We start from the raw sequence: 22,792 nt of genomic DNA, 5'->3' as shown, positions 1-22,792 counted from the left end.
CGCCGCGGGACCTTTAACAGGGCAGACGTTTTAACGTCTCATCCAAAGGACAGCGTCTCCGACAATACACCATCCCACCCCCCCCACCCCCCAGCGCTGCATTGGAGCGTCAGCTTAGACTGTGTGATTCCAAGTGCTCACAACCTTCTGACTCAGAGACTAGAGAGAGAGAGAGAGAGAGAGAGTTACCGCTGAGCCACGCTGACACTATAGCTGTGAACTCAAGTCCTGACATGGAGCTTAAACTCATAATCGTTTGACCCAGAAGTGAATACGCTATTGATTGAGCCAAGATATCACCTGAGAACAGGCAACAGGGAAAGGTTAATCTGAATGGACTCCCGGGTGTATAATTACCAGCTATTTTCTCCCTGCCTCTCGTTCTCTCCCTATAAGCCTAATTGCAAGCACGCAGCGCTGTGTCCTTAACAAAAGAAATACTTCTGATATTATGTACTCGTGTGTATAGGCTGGAAAGGTGTTTTCAGGCAGGAACAATACCGAACTCGGAGTGCGTTACGAGGTGCTACTCCCACCAATGGCTTTAGGTGCCGTCACACACGGAACAGCAAACAAACAACCGCTTATATTACAAAGAAACATCTGTAGTCTCCAAACGGTGTAAATCTGACTCACTCGCAGCGCGCCTATTTACATAACACGGTCGTTCCTTCAGTAGTACAACACTAATTTAAACTGCTACTTCCTGTAGCTCAATGGGGAGTCCTGTAGCTCAGTGGTTAGAGCACTCGCCTGGCAAGCGAGAGACCTGGGTTCGATTCCCGGCTGGTCAGGGCGAAACCTTGGGCAAGTTTCCTTACTCCACACGCCCGATAATAATCCCTCCAAAAAACAAAAGCAATAATAAATTGGCCACTTCAATCCACGACTGTTTGTGGGGCGCTGCCGCCGCTGCTCAATTGGCTGCCGCGTTTCGCCCGCAAGTACACAGTCACTGCACTTTACAGCGTAGTCTGTGAAGCGCTTTGAGACGTCTAGAAGAGATGATGAGGCTTTATATCAAATGCAAAGATTATTATTATAATTGTTGGGATTCATTAAAAACAAAGTTTGATGATAATATTACTTAATAATAATAATAATACTCCCTCCCCCAGGACTATATGGAAATTGTTGGGCCCAAAGTCCACTTGATTCTGCCTCCCTGGGATCCCTACGCCAGGAATCTGGATCACGTCGAAGGGTCTTCTTCATGCAAAACACTCTCACGACCTTGTGAATGGTCTTTGGAGCTGAAGTTAACCGCTGCCGCCCTCTTCAGGCTGAGTATTGTCAGCCTTATCCAACCCTCAAGTCATAATCCAAGGAAGTATTGGGTCTATAGTATTCACTGCTGATGGCAGCACAGCCCGGCCCGGCTCATCCGCAGGATCGGGAAGGGCAGAGCAGTCACTGGGGTCAGGGAATCCTCCCCCTCAGCTCCCGTTAACCCCACAGCCAAAGCCCTAACTAACGGGGAGGGTGGTCCTCGCTGGACGAGCAGCGGGAAAGCTTAGCCAGACAGCGCTCTCAATGGCCGAGCCGTGTGTGGTTTTAGCCGGCTAAGACTCCAGCAGTTACTCCCAATGCATAATTCCGGACTCCACCCAAGCCTTGGCTCTGGCCAACCTGCGCCTAATACTCTTCGGAATTAGGTAAGCAGGATACGTTCCTCCAGGGAGAGAGAGCGCTTTCCATCCCAACAGTCTATCTCAGGGATTTCCAGGTGTAGGTGGGATGTATGGACTTCTCAGTTTGGTTTGGGCACTGTTAAGCAACGGTGATGGGTTTCCGTGTGTGTCAGGTACCCGGCTGACCCCTTAAAAATCTAGCGGTCCAAGGAAGTACTCCCAAGTCGAACACGACCCTTTGTGTCCCAGCTCTCAATCTGGCTTCCAGCTTAACACCGCATCGAAGGATTGTCCACAAATTCCGAGACGAGTTAGGCTCAAAGACAAAGTGGTGTGACAGGCTGAGGCTTGGACTGGGTGGAATTTCGGGCTTCAGAAGATCAGAGCGGATGGTTTGTGCGTGCGCGTGTTGTGCGTGTGCGCATGCGTGCGTACGGTGTGTGTAGTGCGCGAGTGGGTGCGTGAGGTGTATATGTGTGGTAGCGCGTGTGGTGTGTGTGCGTGCGTGCGGTGTGTGCACGAGCCAAAAAAGTGTGGTGTATGTATGCGTGTGTGCGTGTGGTGTGCGTGAGGTGTATGTGTGTGGTAGCGTGTGTGTGCGTGCGTGCGGTGTGTGCGCGGGCCCAAAAAGTTTCTGCGCTGTGACATTCTACGAGAGACACAGAATGACGGGGATTGATTTATTATTCATCTTTACATTATAAAATTATTATTATCATCATTATTATCTGCCTTACTTTGGGACTGTCCGGGGGCGGTCAATCCCCCCCCCCGCCCGCCCCCCACCCCAGCAGTGAGCGAGAGAGAGAGAGAGCGAGAGAGACCCACGTGGGAATCTCATTCCCGGGCTTTCCGCAAGGAATGCGTCCACAGCGGCTTGCGTTTCTGCAGGAAGGAGCGGATCCCCTCTTGCCCGTCCTCCAGGCCCAAGTTCTCCACCATCGCCAGTGCGGTCACTCTGTACGCCTCGTCCCGGCTCAGGCACATCTGGCGGTAAAAGGTGGCTTTGCCCAGCGCCATCACCGACCGGCTGGTCCCGCAGATCCTGTGGGCGATCCTCAAGGTCTCGGCCTCCACCTGCTCCCTGGGCACCACCCGGCTCACCAGCCCGTGCAACAGAGCCTCGTGGGCTGAGATGGACTCTCCTGTGAACAGCATCTCCAGGGCCACCTGTTTATTAATATGATTTTATGTGTGATTTTATAATATTAATGTGTGTGCGTGCGTGCATGTGGTATGCGTGGTAGCGCGTGGTGTGTGTGTGTGCGTGCGAGGTGTGTATGTGTGGCAGCGCATGCGTTTTATTATTAATACTATATGCCATATAATCATGATAACCCTTGCATTTATATAGCGCCTTATCTCTCGCTCTCTCTCTCTCTCTCTCTCTCTCACGTCATTGGGATGTCTCAAAGTGCTTCACGGAAATGCACATCGCCGCACGACTCAATTTATAACGTACTGCAACAGCTTGGATCTGTCGAGCGCCCCTCACGCAGGATAGCGTCCCAGAACGCCTGTTAATAACAATAATGATAATAATACTAATCCTTGCATTTGACAAAAGCCTCAATCACATCTTCGGGGGACGCCTCAAAAGCACTTCCACAGAATATACTGCAAAAGCGGATTGACTGGCTGGCTGGGTAAACAGAGGTGCGTGTGTGTGTGTGTGTGTGTGGGTGTGTGGGGAGTAAGGAAACTTGGCTAAGGTTTTCGCCCCGACCCGGGGAATCGAACCCGTGTCCTCGTGAGAGCTCTGACCGCTGAGCTGGGAGCCAGCTTACCTTCCTCGGCAGCGAGCGGCCCACCGCCACGGCTGGCGTGGAGCAGAACAGCCCCACGTTGACCCCCGGGGTGGCGAACTTGGACCTCTCCGACGCCACGGCAATGTCACAGCTGGCCACCAGCTGGCACCCGGCTGCCGTGGCCAAACCGTCCACCTTGGCAATTACCGGCACCGGGATGTCCTGTATTAGGCTCATCACCTGGCAACGCGTCACAAAAATACTGTCCAACCAGAACAACAACAACGACGACAACACGAGCAGTTAGTTACGTGGCGCCTTTCATATCGGGAGGACGTCCCAAATCGCTGGACATTCAGGGATCCGCGCCCGAGCTGAGGGTTGGGATCAGGAAGGGGGGGGGGGGTGCGTGGAGGACGGAGAGGGTGAGAGGAGGAAGGTGACCCAAGGCGCGGTCGAAGAAGAGGGTCTCCTGAAAAGGGTCTTGAAGGAGGCGAGGGAGGAGGCGAAGCGGAGGGACTGTGGGATGGAGTTTCCAGAGGATGGGGCCAGAGTGGCTGAAGGCCCGACTGCTATAACCTTTGGCAGTCCCATTCCCCTGCTCTTCACCCCCGTCGTGTCTGTGCTGGGGCTCGCTCCCCCACTGGAGCTCTCTCTCTAACCCCATTCCCTGCTCTCCCTCTCTCTCCCCATTGTGTCTGTACTCCCCCACGCCCCAGTGGAGCTCTCTACCCCTAGAGTCTGCTTGCCAGACAGTGCCCTGAATGGCAATGCGGATGGTTAAGCTCCAGGAGCTAACCCCAACGCACACTCTTTTGAGTGTGTCACCACACACCTAAAGTGCTTGGGAGTGCTGAAACTAAACAGCCACCACAGAAATGAATCCAGTATCCGCTCACCTCCGAGCAGGTTTTGAAAATCTCAGAGTGGAAACTCTGGCCTTTAGCAGACGTCAGCTCCTTCAGATCGTGGCCGGATGAGAAGACAGGCCCCTCCGCTGCGTGAGCAGGAGTACGATAGGGTTGAGAACAGCTTAAAATACCAGTTTATTTATTTTATATTTACCTTTGGAACTCCATCCCACACTCCCTTCGCCTCGCCCCCTCCCTCGCCTCCTTCAAGGCACACCTCAAGACCCTCTTCTTCGACCGTGCCTTCGATCACCCTCCTATCCCCCCCGCCCCCTCCACCCCCTCCTGATCCCAAACCCCAGCTCGGGACCAAACCCCTGACTGTCCAGCTCCTGGGGACGTCCTCCCGGCGTGACAGACGCTGCGTGGATGTCATTTGCTGTTGCAAAATTAACTGCGGCCTTGCTATTAATAACAACAACAACAATAATAATCCTTGCACATGACATAGCGCCTTGTCGCATCGTTGAGGCCGTCTCAAAGCGCTTCGCAGAATATATACCGCAAAGGGAATTTTGTTTAATCTTGCGGGAGAAACGCGGCGGCCAATTTGCGCACAGCGGTGTCCCCACAAAAGCGCCTGACTGTACACCAGGCTTCAACAGGAAAAGTGGGGCGATCTCACCTACCTACCTACCTACCTACTTACCTGCGATGATGATGACTTGCAGGTCGGAGCTGTCTATTTGGTGGAGGAGGTCGGCTCGCAGGGACTGCAGCATGGCCAGCGAGAGAGCATTCCGATTCTTTGAGTTGTTCAGCGTGATTTTCCTGTTGGGAGGAGACGGTTTGCGGTCAGCAGAAAGCAAACCCCCCCCCGTAAGTCTTCGGATATTAAAGCTGAAGTCGCTGGTGAACGCTCAGCTCAGCAGGTCAGTCAGCGAGCCGCTGCGGGAGAGCATCACCTCACTTGCCCCTCTCTCTCTCTCTCTCCATAGATGCTTCCTGCCTGACCCGCGGAGTGTTCCCAGCGACTTCTGGTTTTATTTCGGATTTCCGGCATCTGCCAGTATTTTGCCTTATGGTTTAATTGTAGGCTTCAGATATTGCCTGAGCCCAAGGGAGTGGGGGCGGGCGGTGGGGGAGTCTCCGAACAGAGATCCAACTACTTAAATTTCTCCTCCCCTCACCGCGCACCCCCTCTGCCCAGCCCACCCACCCACCCCCCAACCCACCCGCCCAGCCTCAACACCAAGACGCAATGAAAGGAAAATTAGGAAACATAGGCAGGAGCGTTGTCGGTATAAATTCGAGAATAGTTATCGCAGATTTACAACAACAAGAATAATCCTGGCATTCGATCCAGCGCCTGATCACGTCTTCGAGACGTCTCAAGAGCGCTTCGCGGGATGGACTGTACAGGCGGTTGACCGTATATTTTGCGGGTGAAAAAGCGGCAGCCAACGGCTGCGCGCAGCGGCGTCCCCGCGAACGGCCGTGGATTGATTGACCAATTCATTTTTATTTTTTTGGGAGGGATTATTACCCCCGGAAAAGCCATCCGCCGATCGGCTACCAACCTATTTACCGCTGAGTAAACAGAGGCGCGTGTGCGGCGTAAGGAAACTCGCCCCGACCCGGGAATCGAACCCGAGGGTCCTCTCTCGCTCTAACCCCCTCCGAGCTACGTATCCAAGATGGGAGTGGCTTAAGTGTCCAAAACTCCGGCACGGAAAGATACCGCAGCCCGGCTAATAATTAATCTGATATAAAAAATATAAAAGCAAGTTAATAATAATAATAATAACAACTCAATCCCCCGCTGTTTGTGGGGGGGGGGGGGGGGGTCGCTGCCGCCTTTCGCCCACAAGGCACACAGTCACTGCGCTTAACAGTCTACGCTGTGAAGCGCTTTGAGGACGTCTCGACGATGCGAGGATTGTTATTGATGTAAAAACCCCCCCCCCCCCAACTCTGTTACTGGGGGGAAGCCAAACCCCTGTTGCCAGGGACCCCCAGGGTCAGCCCCCAGGGTCAGCCCCCCAGCCCCAGGGTCAGCCCCCAGGGTCAGCCCCTCAGCCCCAGGGTCAGCCCCTCAGCCCCAGGGTCAGCCCCTCAGCCCCAGGGTCAGCCCCCAGGGTCAGCCCCTCAGCCCCAGGGTCAGCCCCCAGGGTCAGCCCCTCAGCCCCAGGGTCAGCCCCTCAGCCCCAGGGTCAGCCCCTCAGCCCCAGGGTCAGCGGTCAGCCCCAGGGTCAGCCCCTCAGCCCCAGGGTCAGCCCCCCCAGCCCCTCAGCCCCAGGGTCAGCCCCCCCCCAGGGTCAGCCCCCAGGGTCAGCCCCCCAGCCCCAGGGTCAGCCCCCCTCAGCCCCCCCAGCCCCAGGGTCAGCCCCCAGCCCCAGGGTCAGCCCCCCCCCCCCCCCCCCAGGGTCAGCCCCAGGTCAGCCCTCAGCCCCTCAGCCCCAGGGTCAGCCCCTCAGCCCCAGGGTCAGCCCCTCAGCCCCAGGGTCAGCCCCCCAGCCCCAGGGTCAGCCCCAGGGTCAGCCCCCCCAGCCCCAGGGGTCAGCCCCCCCAGGGTCAGCCCCCCCAGGGTCAGCCCCCCAGCCCCCAGGGTCAGCCCCCCCAGGGTCAGCCCCCAGGGTCAGCCCCCAGCCCCAGGGTCAGCCCCCCCAGCCCCAGGGTCAGCCCCCGCCCCCCCCGCGGCCTGTCCTGACCTGATGCCCTGGTCCTGGCTGCGGACAGTCAGCCCCGGGCCCTGAGGCGGGGCCTCGCTGCTGCTGTGGCTGCGGCTCTGGGCCTGGGCCTGGGCTGGGCCCCGGGGGCCGGGGGCTCGGGTGAGGCTGAGCCCGGGCCTGGCCGCCAGGAGCCGGGACCGGAGCCTCAGCATCGCCGCCATCCGCCTCCCCGCTGGGGTCAGGGGTCACGGCGGAGCCCGGAGTCGCCCCCAGAAACCGCACAAAGTAGCCCGAGGCGCGCGCGCGCTGGTTACGGTGGTGGATGGGGAGAGGGTCAGTCAGTCAGTCAGTGAGTGAGTGAGTGAGCGGTCACTCGGTGGATATTTGGATTAGTTAAACTGACTGAGCGAGAGAGAGAGAGAGAGGTCAGTGAGTGAGTGGTCAGTGGGTGAGAGGTCAGTGAGTGAGTGGTCAGTGAGTGAATGAGTGAATGGTCAGTGAGTGAGTGAGTGAGTGGGTGGATGGTCAGTCAGTGGGTGGATGGTCAGTGAGTGGGTGGATGGTCAGTCAGTGGGTGAGTGAGTGGATGGTCAGTGAGTGAGTGGTCAGTGAGTGAGTGAGTGAGTGGGTGGATGGTCAGTGAGTGAGTGAGTGAGTGGGTGGATGGTCAGTGAGTGAGTGAGTGAGTGAGTGGGTGGATGGTCAGTGGTGTGGTGATGGTCAGTGAGTGGGTGGATGGTCAGTGAGTGGGTGGATGGTCAGTGAGTGGGTGAGTGAGTGGGTGGATGGTCAGTGAGTGGTCAGTGAGTGAGTGGGTGGGTGGATGGTCAGTGAGTGGGTGAGTGAGTGGGTGGATGGTCAGTGAGTGGGGTGGGATGGTCAGTGAGTGGTCAGTGGGTGGATGGTCAGTCAGTGGGTCACTCAGTGCCTGAGGGGAGGAGCTGGGGGTTGGGGGGAAGGATGTGGACGTTGCGCAGCCGGAACTGTCGGCGGTGGCTGTGTGTTTCCCTCCGGAGCCGCTGGTGGTGACGGACCCGCCGAGAAGCGCGGGGCCCGGGGCTGAGACTCACAGAGGGAGAGGGAGAGGCGGTGGGGGGTCAGGGGCTGTGCCGGGGACCGGAGGGCGGGGGCGACAGGTACACAACACCCGGACTCGGGCTCCTACTCCAGCCCCAGGCCTGAGCTCGGGCCTAGACCTGGGGTGGGGGGCGCTGTGTGTGGGGGTATGGGGGCTGTGTGTGTGGGGGGGGTGTGGGGGCTATGGGGGTGCTGGGTGTGTGTGTGTGTGCGTGGGGGGCGGTATGGTGGGGGGCTGTGGGTTTCGGGGGTTTTGTGGAGTTGCTGTGGAGTGGGGCTTGGGGGGCTGTGGGGGGGAGGGGCTGTGGGGTTTGGCGGGGCTGTGGGGTGTGGGGGGTATGTGGGAGGGGTGTAAGTGGGAGTTGGGGGTTGGCAGAGGCTATTGGAGTGGCTGTGTGGGGGGGCTGTGGGGTGTTGGGGGGGTATGTGGGAGTTGGGGAGGTATGTGGGGTTGGGGGGGTATGTGGGGTTGGGGGTATGTGGGGTTGGGGGGGTATGTGGGGAGTTGGGGGGTTGTGGGGGGGGGGTATGTGGGGTTGGGGGGTATGTGGGGTTGGGGGGTATGTGGGAGTTGGGGGGGTATGTGGGAGTTGGGGGGGGTATGTGGGAGTTGGGGGGTATGTGGGGTTGGGGGGGGTATGTGGGAGTTGGGGGGTATGTGGGAGTTGGGGGGGGTGTGGCTGTGGGAGTTGGGGGGGTATGTGGGAGTTGGGGGGTATGTGGGAGTTGGGGGGGTGTGGCTGTGGGGGGGGGTTGGGGGGGTATGTGGGAGTTGGGGCTGAGTTAAAAACCTGAGTCTTTATACTTGCGCTTTGGTCACCTGGCGCCCAATGTCCCCCATCGCTCGTCTCCCCCCCCCCCCCCTCCCCCCCCACCCCCCCCCCCCCCCCAGTGTCCCACAAACGCTCGTGGATTAGAGCGACCGCATATTTCTTTTTTTGTTTATCCCCCAGTGGGAGAGAAAAAGAACGAAAACGTTTCGGAAGGGGCGGAAAATAATCAGGTTAATATCAATCGTGTTGTTATTGTTAAAACGGCGAGAGGGCATCGCTCCCCGTAACCCCTTTTACCTTCTGCTTCTCCCAGGCGGTAAGCGAAAGGCACGATGTCGCTGTACGATGACTTGGGCGTGGAGACCAGCGATTCGAAAACAGAGGGCTGGTCCAAAAACTTCAAGCTCCTTCAGTCCCAGCTGCAGGTGAAGAAGGCGACGCTCACGCAGACCAAGGTAAAGGCCGCCTTCCGTCGCGCTGGCCGTCGCAGAGTCTGGCTGTTTTGCGTGTCTGCGGGACAACTGCGTTGCGCCCACAGAACGTACAGTCACTACACTACAACAGTAAAGTTCTGTGAGGCGCTTTGAGACGTCTCGGCTGCATCGAATGCCGGGATTATTATTACGATTGATTCTTTCTTAGACACAACGGACAAAGCAGAGCACTGTCTTAGCTCCGGTCATAGATCTAAAGAGAGGGAGCTCTAGTGAAGACAGACAGATCGTTGACACACCACCTCATATAGCCTCAGGCTTAAAGGTAAGATGACGTGGAAGGCGCTGTATCAAGTTATTTATTATTATTAATAAAGGATTATTTTCATGAATAAGATATTCTTTGAGATATTCCTGTTTGCACGTTGTAGTGTGATGCCGTCTAAAATCCAAGGTTTTTGTTTTGCTTTTGCAATCCAATAGGCGCTTTATAAATGTAAATTTAATTACTTTTGGGGGGGTGGGGCTGTGTCAGTCGGGTGTCTGACACGCGTGGAAACCCATCACCGTTGCTTAAGAGTCTCCAAACCAAACTGAGAATTCCCTGCATCCCTCCTACACATGGAAATTCGAGAGATAGATTGTTGGATTGGATTGCGCTCTCTCTCTCTCTCTCCTCTCTCTCTCTCTCTCTCTCTCTCTCTCCCCCTGGAGGGACGCATCCCGTTTACCTAATTCTGGCGCAGGTTGGCGAGAGCCAAGGCTTGGGAGAAGCCCAGATTGTGCATTAGGGTAACTGCTGGAGTCTGACCAGCTAAAACCGCATAACTTGCCATTGAGAGCGCTGTCTGGCCAAGCTTGACCAGCTCGGTCCACCCTCCCCGTTCGGGCTTTGGATTGTAAATCGGATTATATTTTTGAGGGCGGTTGCTTAGGTTTTCCTTAAAAGAACTATTGCTGCCATCGATAGCTCTGAAAGGAATGAGAGTTCTTGCTGTTGTCTGCGCACGTGTGGGTTTGCAGTAAGGATCAGTGTTGCTTCCATCCAGGACTCTGTGCCGAGCGGATTCTTATCTGGAGAGGCGTTAATCCCGTTGGCTGATGAGTACGATCCCATGTACCCGAACGACTACGAGAAAGTTGTGAAACGCCAGCGGGAGGAGAGGCAGCGGCAGCGGGAGCTGGAGAGACAGAAGGAAATCGAGGAGAGAGAAAAGTAAGTGTCCGTGGAAAATATAAGACTTTTTTTGTTCAGTACAATAATCCACAGGTTTGCATTTATATAGTGGATGTCCCAAGGGGCTGTAAAATATTTGCTCAGTAAACCTTTTTAATCTGCATTCTGATATTTTACGCAGTGTCAATGAGATGTTTAAAAAAGGAGAGAGGAGATGAGTGGGAAATGAGGGTATTAAGGGTTATCACGACATCAAGACATCTCAAAGTGCTTCACAGAATATACTGTATTTTGTAAGCAAAATGTATAATATATATAGGGTTTGATAGTGTAAATAAACTGATAGCATCTATAATATGTATTAATATAGAATAGCGATTGGCTGCGCAATTTTGTTTTGCCCACAAAATACACAGTCAGTTTGCTTAACAGTATATCCCGTGAAGCGCTTTGAGACGCCTCGACGAATTGATGAGGCGCTATGTCAAATGCAAGGATTATTATTACAGCATTAGAAAATTTAGACCGAAACGGATTGAAGCAAGACTGGGAATGACTGCAGAGTCCCTGATTCAGCAGACTTGGCCGGTGTTTGTTTCTCTAAAAAAATTGATTGTCAGTGCGATTATATTAAAAAAAAATTCATCCCCGACTCCCGATCTGAAACCCGCAGGCGAAGAAAAGAGCGACACGAGCAGCCGACCGGATTCGCCCGAAGACCAGACCCCGACTCCGACGAGGACGAAGAGCGAGACAAAGAGAGGAGGAAGAGAACTCGGTGTCCGGCGGCTTTCACAAGTCAGTCTCCCGGTCGCTGCTGAGCCTCACTTAACTCTTTGCTCATTTTCTTTGGCTCTGAAAGAAGAGTCAGCGGTTAGAGCGCTCGTCTCGCAAACGAGAGGACCCCGGGTTCGATTCCCGGGCGGGTGGGGCGAAACCTTAGGCACGTTTCCTTACTCCACACACGACAATCGACTAATAGCTGGGTTCCTACTCACACGAGTAGTAAGTAGGGACCCAGCTGTTAGTCGATTGTCGGATCGCTTTTTAAGGGGAAATAATCCCTTGCAAGGATTATTATTATTACTGTTTTTATTATTATAAGAGGCTTCAAGTGCTAAGTGCTCTCTCTTCCTCTGTGTTTAGATGTGGGAGGAGCAGCGATTGCACCACCTTCGTCACTCGTCGAGAAGGACAAAGAGCGTATGTATGAATTATAATAATATGCATGTTATGAATTCACTGAGATCACGCCTATTTTATATGAATTCTTCGGACGAGGCGTTAAAATAAGGTCGCGTCTGCCCGTTCAGGTGAACATTAAAGATCCCAAGACGCAGTTCGGAAAGAGGAGAGAGTTTCTCTCTCCAGGTGTCCTGGCTGACAATCTCCACCCCCACCCACCCCCCCTCAGAAATATTCTCTGCCCTGTCTTCCTTTGGGAGTGCTGTAAAGTGGGATTCTTTGTTTTATTTAAAGTAAGAACAGCACAGTCACAATAGACCACTGTTCCTGTGTTGTAAATTTCTAGTATTTTTTTTATATAACTCCCCCACCTACACTCCTGGGTTTCTTTCACCTGAACCTCTCGTGTGATCTTGTCTCCTGGCCTCATCTCGCCTTCACTGTTGGCTCTGCACGACTGTTTGTGGGGACGCTGCTGTGCGCAACTGGCTGCCGTGTTTCGCCCACCAAATATACGGTCAGTTCCCTCTACAGTGTATTCTGTGAAGCGCTTTGAGACGTGATAAGGCGCTGTATCAAATGCAAGGATTATTTTTAGGGTTATTATTATTTCTTGCTCAATGGAGATGGACGAGAATGTTTTCTTCCCGGCAAGTTAGTTTGCATCAATAATAATAATAATCCTTGCATTTGATATAGTGGCTTATCGAGATGTCTCAAAGCACTTCACAGGATACACTGTGAAGTCAATTGACTGTATTTTGTGGGCGAAAATAGCTGTCTTTTACACGTTCTAAGCTAAACGCCGCGCGGTTCCCGTCTCGCACGTGCTAACGTTTTTCTTCTACCCCCCCCTCCCCTTTTGTTAAAGTCATTCCGCCTTTCCAGTACGAGGAGGAGGCCAGATCGCGGGCCACGCCCTCCTCCAAAGCCGCCATTCCTCCGCCTATTTACGACGAGCCCCCCGAGAGACCACGCTCCCCACCTGGTCCCACCAACTCCTTCATTGCCAACATGGGGTGGGTGAAGGCTCCAAAACACGTCTGCGCAGGGGGAGGGGGGGGCAAAGGATACCTTTTTTTTAGTGCCTTTCTAGTGGCAGGAACAGACAGACAGACCTCTGTGACTAAGACCCGGCGGAGAATGTCGCTTCAGATGTAGCACGTATACAACAACAACAACTTGCATTAATACAGCGCCCTGCGTACGGGGTAGCGTCCTGGAGCGCTTGACAGTGGCGGAGTCTGACACCGAGCCGGGAGGGCGGGGAGAGGTGACCGTCAGCGAGAACTAAAAGGAAGGTCTTTAGGCGGGACTTGAAAGCGGGGAGGGAGGGAGGGGCAAGGCGGTGGGACGGATTGAGGGAGAGAGTTCCAGAGTTTCAGGGTGTAGTGGCTGAAGGCACGGCCAGCGGTGGTGGAACGGAGGGGGCGAGGGTAGGACATGTCACACACGTATACACAGGTACCTCTGAATTGTGTGCCACACATACTCAACAACAGCAACAAATGTCCTGGCTCAGGAACCAGATTACCGAGACTGGCACAGAGGACTGACAGAACATTCCATTGCCGCGCATTGTCAGCAGTGATTACGGAAGTGCTCTGTGACTACTTGACGTTAAAAGGCGCTGAGTTGCACACGAGGATCCTGTTGTTGCTATTATAAGGATGGTGTTGTTTCCTGTGTTGGTGACAGAGGCACCGTGGCTCACAAGATCATGCAGAAGTACGGATTCCGCGAGGGTCAGGGCCTCGGGAAGCACGAGCAGGGCCTGAGCACGGCGCTGTCGGTGGAGAAAACCAGCAAGCGAGGGGGCAAGATCATCGTCGGTGACAGTGCGGAAAAAGGTAACCAGGGCTTTACTACCCCACACATTTCCTGGCATTGTGATCCTCTCAATCCAGGTCTGCGTTGAGCCGAACGAAACCGTCAGCCTCTCTACCCCCACCCTCTGCAACTTCCTCCGCCTCCTCCGAGGCCCATCTCAAGAGCTTCCTGCTCGACCGCACCTTCGGTCATCTTCTCATCTTCACCACCACCCTCTTTTGCTCCTCACCCCTCTTGGCTCCAAACCCCAGCTCGGGTGTAAACCCTTGCAAACTGTCCAGCGCCTTGGGACGTCCTCCGGATGTGAAAGGTGCTGCATAAATGCAATTTGTCGTTGTTGAAGTGTGTAAGCTGGACTGAGTTGGTTGCCTCTGAGTTGGAAGTTTGTTTCCACGCTGGAATTTGACCATGTCAAATCTTCTTACCCCCCTCCCCCCCCACCCGTGCCATCGGTGGGCAAACCTTTGGCAACTTTACACGTTATCCAAAACTCTCCCTAAATCCCTTCACCTCACCCTCTTCCCCCCCCCTCCCCCCTCTCTCTCTCTCTCTCTCTCTCTCTCCTTGCTTTCCAAACACTTCTAAAAACTTATCTCTTTGACTAGGGACGAAATCTGTTGTATATCAATGCAATTTCCGTAGTGTTGCAATGTGACTTAATCCAGTGTGACTGGCTGGAGTGTGACGGACTGCAGAACCTTGTGTGACTGGCTGGAGTGTGATGGACTGCAGTACCTTGTGTGACTGGCTGGTGTGTGACGGACTGCAGTACCCTGTGTGACTGGCCGGTGTTTCTTGCAATTTGCCGTTCGTGCGTTGACCTGAACTTTGCTTTCCTGGATTGTCCACAGTGGAAGCTCCGGCAGCTACCAAAAAAACAGAGGCAAACCCGTTAACAGAGATCCTAAAAAATCCCACCAAGGTGGTCTTACTGCGGGTAAGAGAACGACACGTGTATTGACACCTGTGTGAATGTTTACTGCGGGGTTTCAGCCTTGCCTGGTCTCCTGAAGAACGAGTTTGACCGTTTCCTTCCTCCTCCCGGGGTACAGTTCCTCTAGTACTTTGCTCAAGTGGTCGCTATGCAAGTGCGAGACTCAAATCAATGTGACCCTTACATCCACGCAGTGGGAGCGTTACTGTGTTTGCGTGTGCATACTGTGCTCGCTCAGTACAACCTCCGTTTATCTGCTGCGATCCATCCTACCCCCAACAGGTGGGGTTTTTCTGCAATGGGTCGCATGCAGTGGCTGTGCTGTGTTGGTTTTTATCAGAGACTGCCTGGAAAGACCTTTAACCCAAATGGACTTTAATTTCACTCAGTGAACGTAGGTACTGATCGCTAACGGGCTGGTTAACGCACTGTACTTTGGTCTCTGGTGTCATAGAATCGTACAGCACAAAAAGAGGCCAGTCGGCCCATCGAGTCTGTGCGGCTCTTTGAAAAGAGCAATGCAACGTCAATCCCACTCCTCAGCCCTTTCCCCATAACCCTACAAACCCGTCCGCCTCAAGTACCCGTCCACCGCGTTTTTAAAAGTTGTTATCGAATCGGCCTCGACCGCCCTTTCAGGCGATGCGTTCCAGATTCGAACAACTCGCTGCGTGAAGACATTTCTTCTCCCCTCCCCTCGGCTTCTTTTAGAGACTATTTTGAATCTATGACCTCGAGTCACCAACACACCCACCAGTGGGAACAGTTTTTCCCTTTCTAACCTAACAAATTCCCTCATGATTTTAAAGACCTCTATTAGGTCCTCGTAATCTTCTCTGCTCCGATGAGAATAATCCCGGCCTCTCCAGCCTTTCCTCATCATCACGGTCCCTCGTTCCTGGTTCCATCCTCGTAAATCCCCTCTGCGCCCTTTCCAATGCCTTAACATCCTTCCTACAGTGTGGGGCCCAGAACTGGGGCAGTATTCTAACTGAGGCCTAACCAGTGTTTTATATCAGTTAATCATCACCTCCTGACTCTTGTACTCTATGCCCTATTTATAAAGCCCAGTATCCCATATGCCTTTTTTACAGCTTTATCTTCCTGTCCTGCCACCTTCAAGGATTCATTTACCTGCCCCCCCCAGGTCCCTCTGTTTTTTTACCCCCCTTATGATTGTATTACCGCCTATATTGCCCCTCATTCTTTCTACCAAAATGCATTACCTCACATTTCTCCACATTGACACTCATCTGCCATGTGTCGCCCATTTTACCATCTGTCTGTCTTCCTGCAGTCGGCTGCTATCCTTCTCACTGTTTCCCACCGTACCTAACTTTGTGTCGTCCACAAACTTGGAAATGGTGCTTGCTATTCCCAAGTCCAGATCATTTATGTATATTAAGGACAGTGGTCCTAATACCGATCCCCGGGGGAACGCCACTGTACACTTCCCTCCAGTCAGAAAAGCAGCCGTTCACCACAACTCTCTGCTTTCTGTCTCCCAGCCCCCAGTTCTGGATCCGCTGCCACTGTCCCTTTTACACCATTGGCTTCTATCTTTCTAACAAGTCTTTCATGTGGCACTTTGTCAAATGCCTTTTGAAAGTCCATCTAAACTACATCAACTGCACTACCTTTATCCACCCTCTCCGTTACCTCATCGAACAATTCTATTAGATTTATTAGACAAGATTTGCCTTTAACAAATCCGTGTTGGGTGTCCCTAATTAACCCATATTCTTCTAAGTGAAGATTTATTCTGTCCTGGATTATAGTCTCCAGGAGTTTCCCCACTAATGGTGTTAGGCTGACTGGCCTGGAGTTTCCAGGTTTGTCCTTCTGTCCCTTTTTGTACAGGGGAGTCACATTGGTCACTCTCCAGTCCTCTGGCACCACCGCTGGGTCCAACGAAGATTGAAAAATTGTAGCCAAAGCCTCCGCTATTTGTACCCGTCCCTTCCATAGTACCCTTGGCTGCATCCCGTCCGGACCGGGCGACTTATCTACCTTCAGCCCAGTCCACCTTTTCAGTACTTCCTCTCTGTTTATACTTATCCTATCCATTTCCTCTCCCCTCTCCTCCGATACTGCGGCATTTGGTGCATCCACTTCTTTTGTGAAGACAGATGCAAAGTACTCATTCAGTACATCAGCCATGCCCTCTGCCCCCACAATAAGATTTCCGCCTTGGTCCTTAATTGGCCCCACCCTACCTTTGACTAACCTTTTTTTTCTTGATATGTTTGTAAAATATTTTAGAATTCCCTTTAATGTTACCCACTTTTTTCATATAATCTTTTTGCCCCTCTTATTTCCTTTTTCAGTTCTATTTGGCTAGCCAGACATCATCATAATAATAATAGTCCTTGTGTTTGTTATGGCGTCTTATCACGTCTTGAATAGTAATGGGTTGAACGGCCTCCTTCTGTGCTGAAATTTAGACCGGGTTTGCTTCATTCTCAGAACATGGTGGGGGCAGGAGAGGTGGATGATGACCTGGAAGGTGAAACTAAGGAAGAGTGTGAGAAATATGGCAAAGTCACTAAATGCGTTATATTTGAGGTAAGAACGTTCAACACTGAATTGCTTAACTCTCCTCTCGTTCTTTCTCTCTGTATCTCTCTATTTCTGTATCTATTGTTATAATCTTTGCATTTCTTATAATCATCACGTCGTTGTGACGTCTCAAAGCTCTTCAGAGAATATCCTGTAAATTGAATTGACTGTATTTTATGACTCTGTAACTCTTTCTGTATCTCTCTCTCTCTCTGTAAATCTGTATGGCTCTCTCAATATTTCTCTCCTCTCTTTCTCTTTCTGTACTTCTCTTTGTATGTCTCTTTCAATCTCTCTCTCTCGCCCCAGCTCTGTTGAACGAAAAGCGACGGTTTTAACAACAACAGCTTGTATTTCTCTAGCGGCCCTCACACAGGGTAGAGTCCACAAAACATTAATGATTCCTACCTCTTCCTTGCATGAAGTAATCTGTCCCGAAGCTACAGTCCTGCTGACATTATGTCATCTGTGTAACAGGGCAGGTGTAAAGTGCTCTGGCCTGGCAAATGGGGCTTCTATCCCATTGATTTTACTTAATATACCTCAGTTTAATGACTCATCCGCCGATAATACGACGCTCCCCCTCCTCTGCCCCCCCTCTCACAGTGTCAGCCTGACGTGGGACTTGTACCCACTAGCTTCTGACTCAAATATGCCACTCACCATTGGGTACCTTCTGTTTGTAACGTATGCTTGAATGTAGTGAGTGTTTACGATGCCAAATTGGGTTCAGCGAAACATAGAGGCCTGATGTTAGCCTGGCTCAGTTGGTAGCATTCTCTTTGAATCAGAAGCTGTGTGGAGTCCTGTAGCTCAGTGGTTAGAGCACTCGCTTTGCAAGTGAGAGACCTGAGTTCAATTCCAGGCAGAGGGCGAAACCTCGGGCAAGTTTCCTTACTCCACACAGAGCCTAATAATAATCCCTCCAAAACCCAAAAACAATAATAAATTGGTCACTTTCAATCTATGACTGTTTGTGGGACATTGCTGTGCGCAATTGGCTGCCGCGTTCGCCCACAAATATACAGTCAATTCACTTTACAGTGTGTTCTGTGAAGCGCTTTGGGACATCCTCCCGACGTGAAAAGCGCTATATCAAATGCAAGGATTATTATTATTATTAGAAGCTAGTGGGTACAAGTCCCAGGTCAGGCTGACACTGCGGGCGAGGGGGCAGAGGAGGTGGGGGAAGCGCTGTATTGTCGGAGGATGAGTCATTAAACCGATTTCCCATCTGTTCCTGTTCAAGCGAATCACAAAGAATTTAATGGCACTATTCGAAAAGAAGAGAAGGGAGTTTCGTGGTTGTTTCCCGGGTGACAATCCCCCAGATAGCATTGTTCACTTCACAGCTGGCTGTTTATGTGAGAACATTGTTTGTCTGCCATGTTGGCCTATAAAATGCACAGTTATTATGATAATAACAATAATAATCCTTGCATTTGATATAACGCTTTTCACATCTTCTATACTTAATCGTAAGTTATTTTCAAGCACTTTGAGACATCCCACCCATGTTGTTGACAGGCGCCATGTCAACCACAAGGGGTTGCGGTTTGACCGTAGAAGGCAGTGACTGCATTTTGTAGGGGAAACCGGCCACTTTGCTAACAGTGTCCTGGGGTGTCAGCATAGATTTATGCAAGTTCAAAGCCTCTGTGGTTGGGAGCTTGAACCCACAAACGTATAACTCGGGAGTTGAAGGTTCACACACCTCGATCCTCTTCAATACCTCCCTGTGTGTGTGACGCACGCTGTTAGAGTCACTCTTGTTGTAGAGTGAGTTTGTTGTTGTGCAAGCGCCTCAGAAGAGAGAGAGCTGTTTCCTCTTACGGTTCCTTGCTTCATCACAGCTTCCTTTCCGAGAAAGGCTTCCACTTATTCATAACTCGTCTTTCGTCACTACCAGGGTTGTGGACAGACCGTTAAAACCCCTGCTTAAAACCCTTAATGAGAATAATGATCCTGACGTCTCAAAGCACTTTCCAAGATTTTACTATTAAGTGCTGTGAGTTCGTGTTTGTGGGCGGAATTATAATGTTGGGTTAGTAATAAACTTCACATAAGTTAGGGCCATACACTTCATATGACTTACCCGAAGTACGAGTTATCTGCTTTATACTGATCAGACTGATAATAATCCTTGTTCTAATGATTATTATTGATGGTGGGTTTTAGTGTGCGCCAGGCACCATCAGACTGACGCAAAACCCAACGCTTTTAAAAGGGCAAATTCTTTAAAAGGGTGAAATTGTAATTCCAAATTTCTGCAGAGCAGCATTTTTAATTCCCACCTTAAGCCCTACCCTTCCAACCACGCCTACCATCAAATATATGCATCTCGCCCATGAAATGCAAGGTCAATCCCCTTCACAGAATATTCTGCAGAGCGCTTTGAAACAATTCAGTCACTTGATAAAGCACTGCATCAAATGCAGGTATTATTCTTGTTACCTCTCCCTCCCCACTCGCTCTGTGTACAGCCCTGCTCTATGAGATGCTATGTTGCGTGAAAGACCTTGTGTAAATGTGGGTTGTCATTGCTCCGGAGAAACAGATTTCATACCAGAGGTATAATTCCTGAATGTTCAGGGCAGTCAGTTCCGAGAGAACTTGGATGAGTCATCTGGGCATTTAGCCAGGTTTGGCATTGACGCAGTGCTGAGGGTTCGTTAAGAAGTGCGTGTTACAAACATTACAGTTTATCATCATTGAATTTCTTCCGTTTTACTGACCACGTTTGGAAACCGGTTAAGTTGCTTAAATCCTCGCCCCTGCACGCCCGCATGTGTACACGCATACAAACAGCAGGTCTGGATTTACATCTTGTGTGTTTTGATACCACCATTGACAGGATCTAAAGTTTTACTATTAATAAATCAGAATAAACCCACAATCGGCTGATCGTTTTGCCCACAAAATACACAGTCAATTCACTTTGCAGTATATTCTGTGAAGCGCTTTGAGACGTCTCAACAATATGATCAGGCGTTATCTGTGGACCTATAATAAGCGAAAACTAGTGTACCACGCAATTAATGGTTCTGTGTGACTTTGTGACTTTTCAGATTCCTGGAGCGCCTGATGACGAGGCAGTCAGGATATTTGTGGAGTTTGAGAGGGTAGAATCCGCCATCAAAGGTAAGGACCCTTCCCCATCATTTGATTTTACAGCAAATCAAAGCCAAGAAAGCCAAAGCCCTAATGAGTAGGGTGGTCCTCGCTGGACAAGCTGGACAGGCAGTCCTATCAGTGGCAAGATGTGTGGTTTTAGCTGGTTAGACTCCAGCAGTTACCCCGAGCGCAAATTCTGAGATCCCTCCCAAGCCTTGGCTCTTGCCCGCCTGCATCTAGTATTCTCTGGAATTATGTGAGCAGTGCGTGATCCTCTGGGGCGAGAAGGAGAGTGCTCATTCTATTCCAAACGTGTGAATTTCTGTGTGTAGGTGGCATTCATATGTTGAACTCCTTGAATGGGTTGGCCACTACTAAGAGTGGCGATGGGTTTCTGCCATGTGTCAGATACTTGGCTCGCCAGCGCGACATGAGGATGGGGAAGATGGGGGAAAGGCGGAGGATTAGAGGGAGAGTGTTCCAGAGTTTCGGGGCGTAGTGGCTGAAAGTAGAACGAGGGCACCAGGTGCAAGCAGGAGGCCGGAGCCTGTCGAGCGGAGGTTGTTTTACCTCGCCCTCTCCTTTTGCCTCCTGTCTCGAGACCTTACGCTTTGACCGTGCCTTCGGTCACCCTCCTACCCCTGCCATCCACCCCCCTTGATCCCAACCCCCAGCACGGCTCCAAATCCCTGACTGTCCAGAGCCTCAGGATGTCCTCCCGACTTGAATGGTGCTGAGTAAATATCATTTGTTGTTGTTCTTTGTGAGTGACTGAGTGAACATGTCTCCAGCAAATGCCTTGTCGTGGGGACAGCTGATTACGAATCCACCAGCAATTAACTTGTGACTGTATCTTAATCTAAAACTATCATTTGCTCCCGAGGCAAAGGAAATTCCACCAGGCTTAAACCTGTTAATAAAAAAAAATACGATGAAGCGAGGCGTGGGCAGCTCTGAAATTGAGTCTTAGTTTGGAAGCAGATATTCCTCAGCTCTTAAAATGAACTGAAAGGCTTTAAGAATTTTTCACTGTTCTGCCCAGTCTTGACAATTAACCCAACGAGAAGCTAAGATGAGGTGGAAGTTCGGGTCTCTAAGGCAGGGTGATCCAACTGGCGGCCCGCGGGCCACATCCGGTCAAAATAAATAATAATAATAATAATATTAATAATTTGGTCACTCAATCCACGACTGTTTGTTGGACACCGCGTCAGTATATTTTGCGAAGCTCTTTGAGATGTCTTATTATTATCAAATGCAAGGATTATTATAATTATTATTATTATAATGAATGCTTCTCCTTGTGTTTCAGCTGTCGTTGACCTGAACGGAAGGTACTTTGGAGGCCGAGTGGTCAAGGCCTCTTTCTACAACCTGGACAAGTTCCGCCAATTGGACTTGGGTGACCTTTTCTGAAGCGGTCGGCATCGCCAGCCTCTCTCTCCACACCCACACCCTCATCACCCCCTATGACCCACACCCCCCCTCCGTCACCCATCACAGACCACACCACACACACACTCCTCGCCCCCCCCCCCTGTCCATGGGAGCCAGTGGTTCCCCCTGTCATGGACTGCAAAGCTGTGAAGGGGAAACATTTAAGAAAACTGCAGCCATTTTGCTTTGTAAGCCTTGTCAATCTCCTCCTCCTGCTCCTCACTCCCCCCCTTTTATCTTTTCTTAGAGGTTCAGATCATCCTCTTGTCAGTCATCTCTTTGTTGACTTGACCCTGAAATGGCTGGTGGACAAGTCTTCTCGGTTGTTCCCTTTTCCACATTGGAAGTTTTGGCTTGAAGTGCGCTGCTATTTTGTGTTGTGGTCCTCTCTCCTCTCTCTCTTACCCCACTCCTCTCTCTCTCTCTCTCTCTCTCCCCCCCCCCCCCCCCCCACCCCGCAACCACACACACAAAATCTTCTTCAAATCTTCTGGCCGACAGATCCGTAGCCCTGATCGTGATTTGAGAAACATTCCCCGAAGTCCTGTGCTGTTCTCAGCCATCCCTCCCTCCCTCACCAGTGTGGTCTCAGGTCTCGCAAGAGGAAATGGAAGCAGAGAGAACTAGCCTTTCTGTAGTTGGTGCCTTTTACTCTTATTTTCTCTCTTCTCCAACCCCCCCCCCTCCATCTCCGCGCCATCTCAATACCTAGGCCGTGAAACTCGCAAGTCAGTATCTACTACAGGGGTACGTAGGTTTATGTACTACAGTAACACTATCTGTCGGCTCCCTCGGGTAAGACCTGTACAATACCTTGCCGTGCCGACTGGAAACTGGCAGGTTTGAATCCCGCTCCTCTGCTTGTTAGCTGGTCTCAGCGTGGAGTCCTGCAGCTCAGTGGTTAGAGCACTCGCCTCCCAAGCGAGAGGACTGTGGTTCAATTCTCTGGCGGGGCGCGACCTTAGGCAAGTTTCCTTACTCCACACACACACACACACACACACACACACACACACACGCCTCTGTTTACCCAGCAGTAAGTAGGAACCCGGTAGTTAGTCGATTGGCGGATCGCTTTCCGGGGGTAATAATCCCTCCAACAAAAATAATAATAACAATTTGGTCACTCAATCCACGACCGTGTGTGGGACGCTGCTGTTTGCAATTGGCCGCTACTTTTCACCCACAGAATACGCAGTCAATTCACTTTACAGTCTATCCTGTGAAGCGCTTTAAGACGTCTCAACAATGTGATAAGGCGCTGTATCAAGCGCAAGGATTATTATTGGCCTCAGTGTTGGAAGATTGGATTTCAGTCAGGGTCGCACAGCTCCTGATTGCTCTCCAACGACCCCTCCAACCTCCTCCCT

The 22,792-nt window shown here is 51.6% G+C and overlaps 2 protein-coding genes and 1 non-coding gene across 7 annotated transcripts; 2 read left to right on the top strand and 1 right to left on the bottom strand.

The window, feature by feature from the left end:
- The first annotated feature begins 722 nt into the window (after nt 1-722).
- trnaa-ggc lies at nt 723-794 on the top strand. The gene has a single exon. It is a non-coding gene; the product is annotated as a tRNA-Ala (tRNA).
- A 1,621-nt stretch (nt 795-2,415) lies between these two features.
- Nucleotides 2,416-7,123, bottom strand: echdc3 (enoyl CoA hydratase domain containing 3). The gene is made up of 5 exons (XM_042335463.1): nt 6,942-7,123; nt 4,940-5,061; nt 4,279-4,376; nt 3,419-3,619; nt 2,416-2,801 (listed from the first exon to the last, which is right to left on the bottom strand). Exons 1-5 carry the CDS (start codon nt 7,121-7,123, stop codon nt 2,469-2,471), a joined length of 936 nt encoding a protein of 311 aa, XP_042191397.1. The 3' UTR covers nt 2,416-2,468.
- Nucleotides 7,042-21,468, top strand: rbm17 (RNA binding motif protein 17). 5 transcript variants are annotated; one of them, XM_042335306.1, is made up of 12 exons: nt 7,042-7,235; nt 9,066-9,207; nt 9,395-9,511; nt 10,236-10,402; nt 11,037-11,161; nt 11,510-11,566; nt 12,420-12,567; nt 13,247-13,398; nt 14,230-14,315; nt 16,779-16,877; nt 19,940-20,012; nt 21,298-21,468. In XM_042335306.1, exons 2-12 carry the CDS (start codon nt 9,085-9,087, stop codon nt 21,399-21,401), a joined length of 1,251 nt encoding a protein of 416 aa, XP_042191240.1. In that variant the 5' UTR covers nt 7,042-7,235; nt 9,066-9,084; the 3' UTR covers nt 21,402-21,468. The 5 variants fall into 5 exon arrangements, with proteins under 5 accessions (XP_042191240.1, XP_042191238.1, XP_042191237.1 ...); XM_042335304.1 differs by having other exon boundaries at nt 7,042-7,251; XM_042335303.1 differs by having other exon boundaries at nt 7,042-7,327.
- Nucleotides 21,469-22,792: the final 1,324 nt, after the last annotated feature.

The sequence above is a fragment of the Callorhinchus milii genome, unplaced genomic scaffold (assembly GCF_018977255.1).
Source record: "Callorhinchus milii isolate IMCB2004 unplaced genomic scaffold, IMCB_Cmil_1.0 Scaffold5, whole genome shotgun sequence".
Lineage (NCBI taxonomy): Eukaryota > Metazoa > Chordata > Chondrichthyes > Chimaeriformes > Callorhinchidae > Callorhinchus > Callorhinchus milii.
Note: the sequence above shows the minus strand (reverse complement) of the source record. Positions and strands in the feature narration are given on the sequence as shown.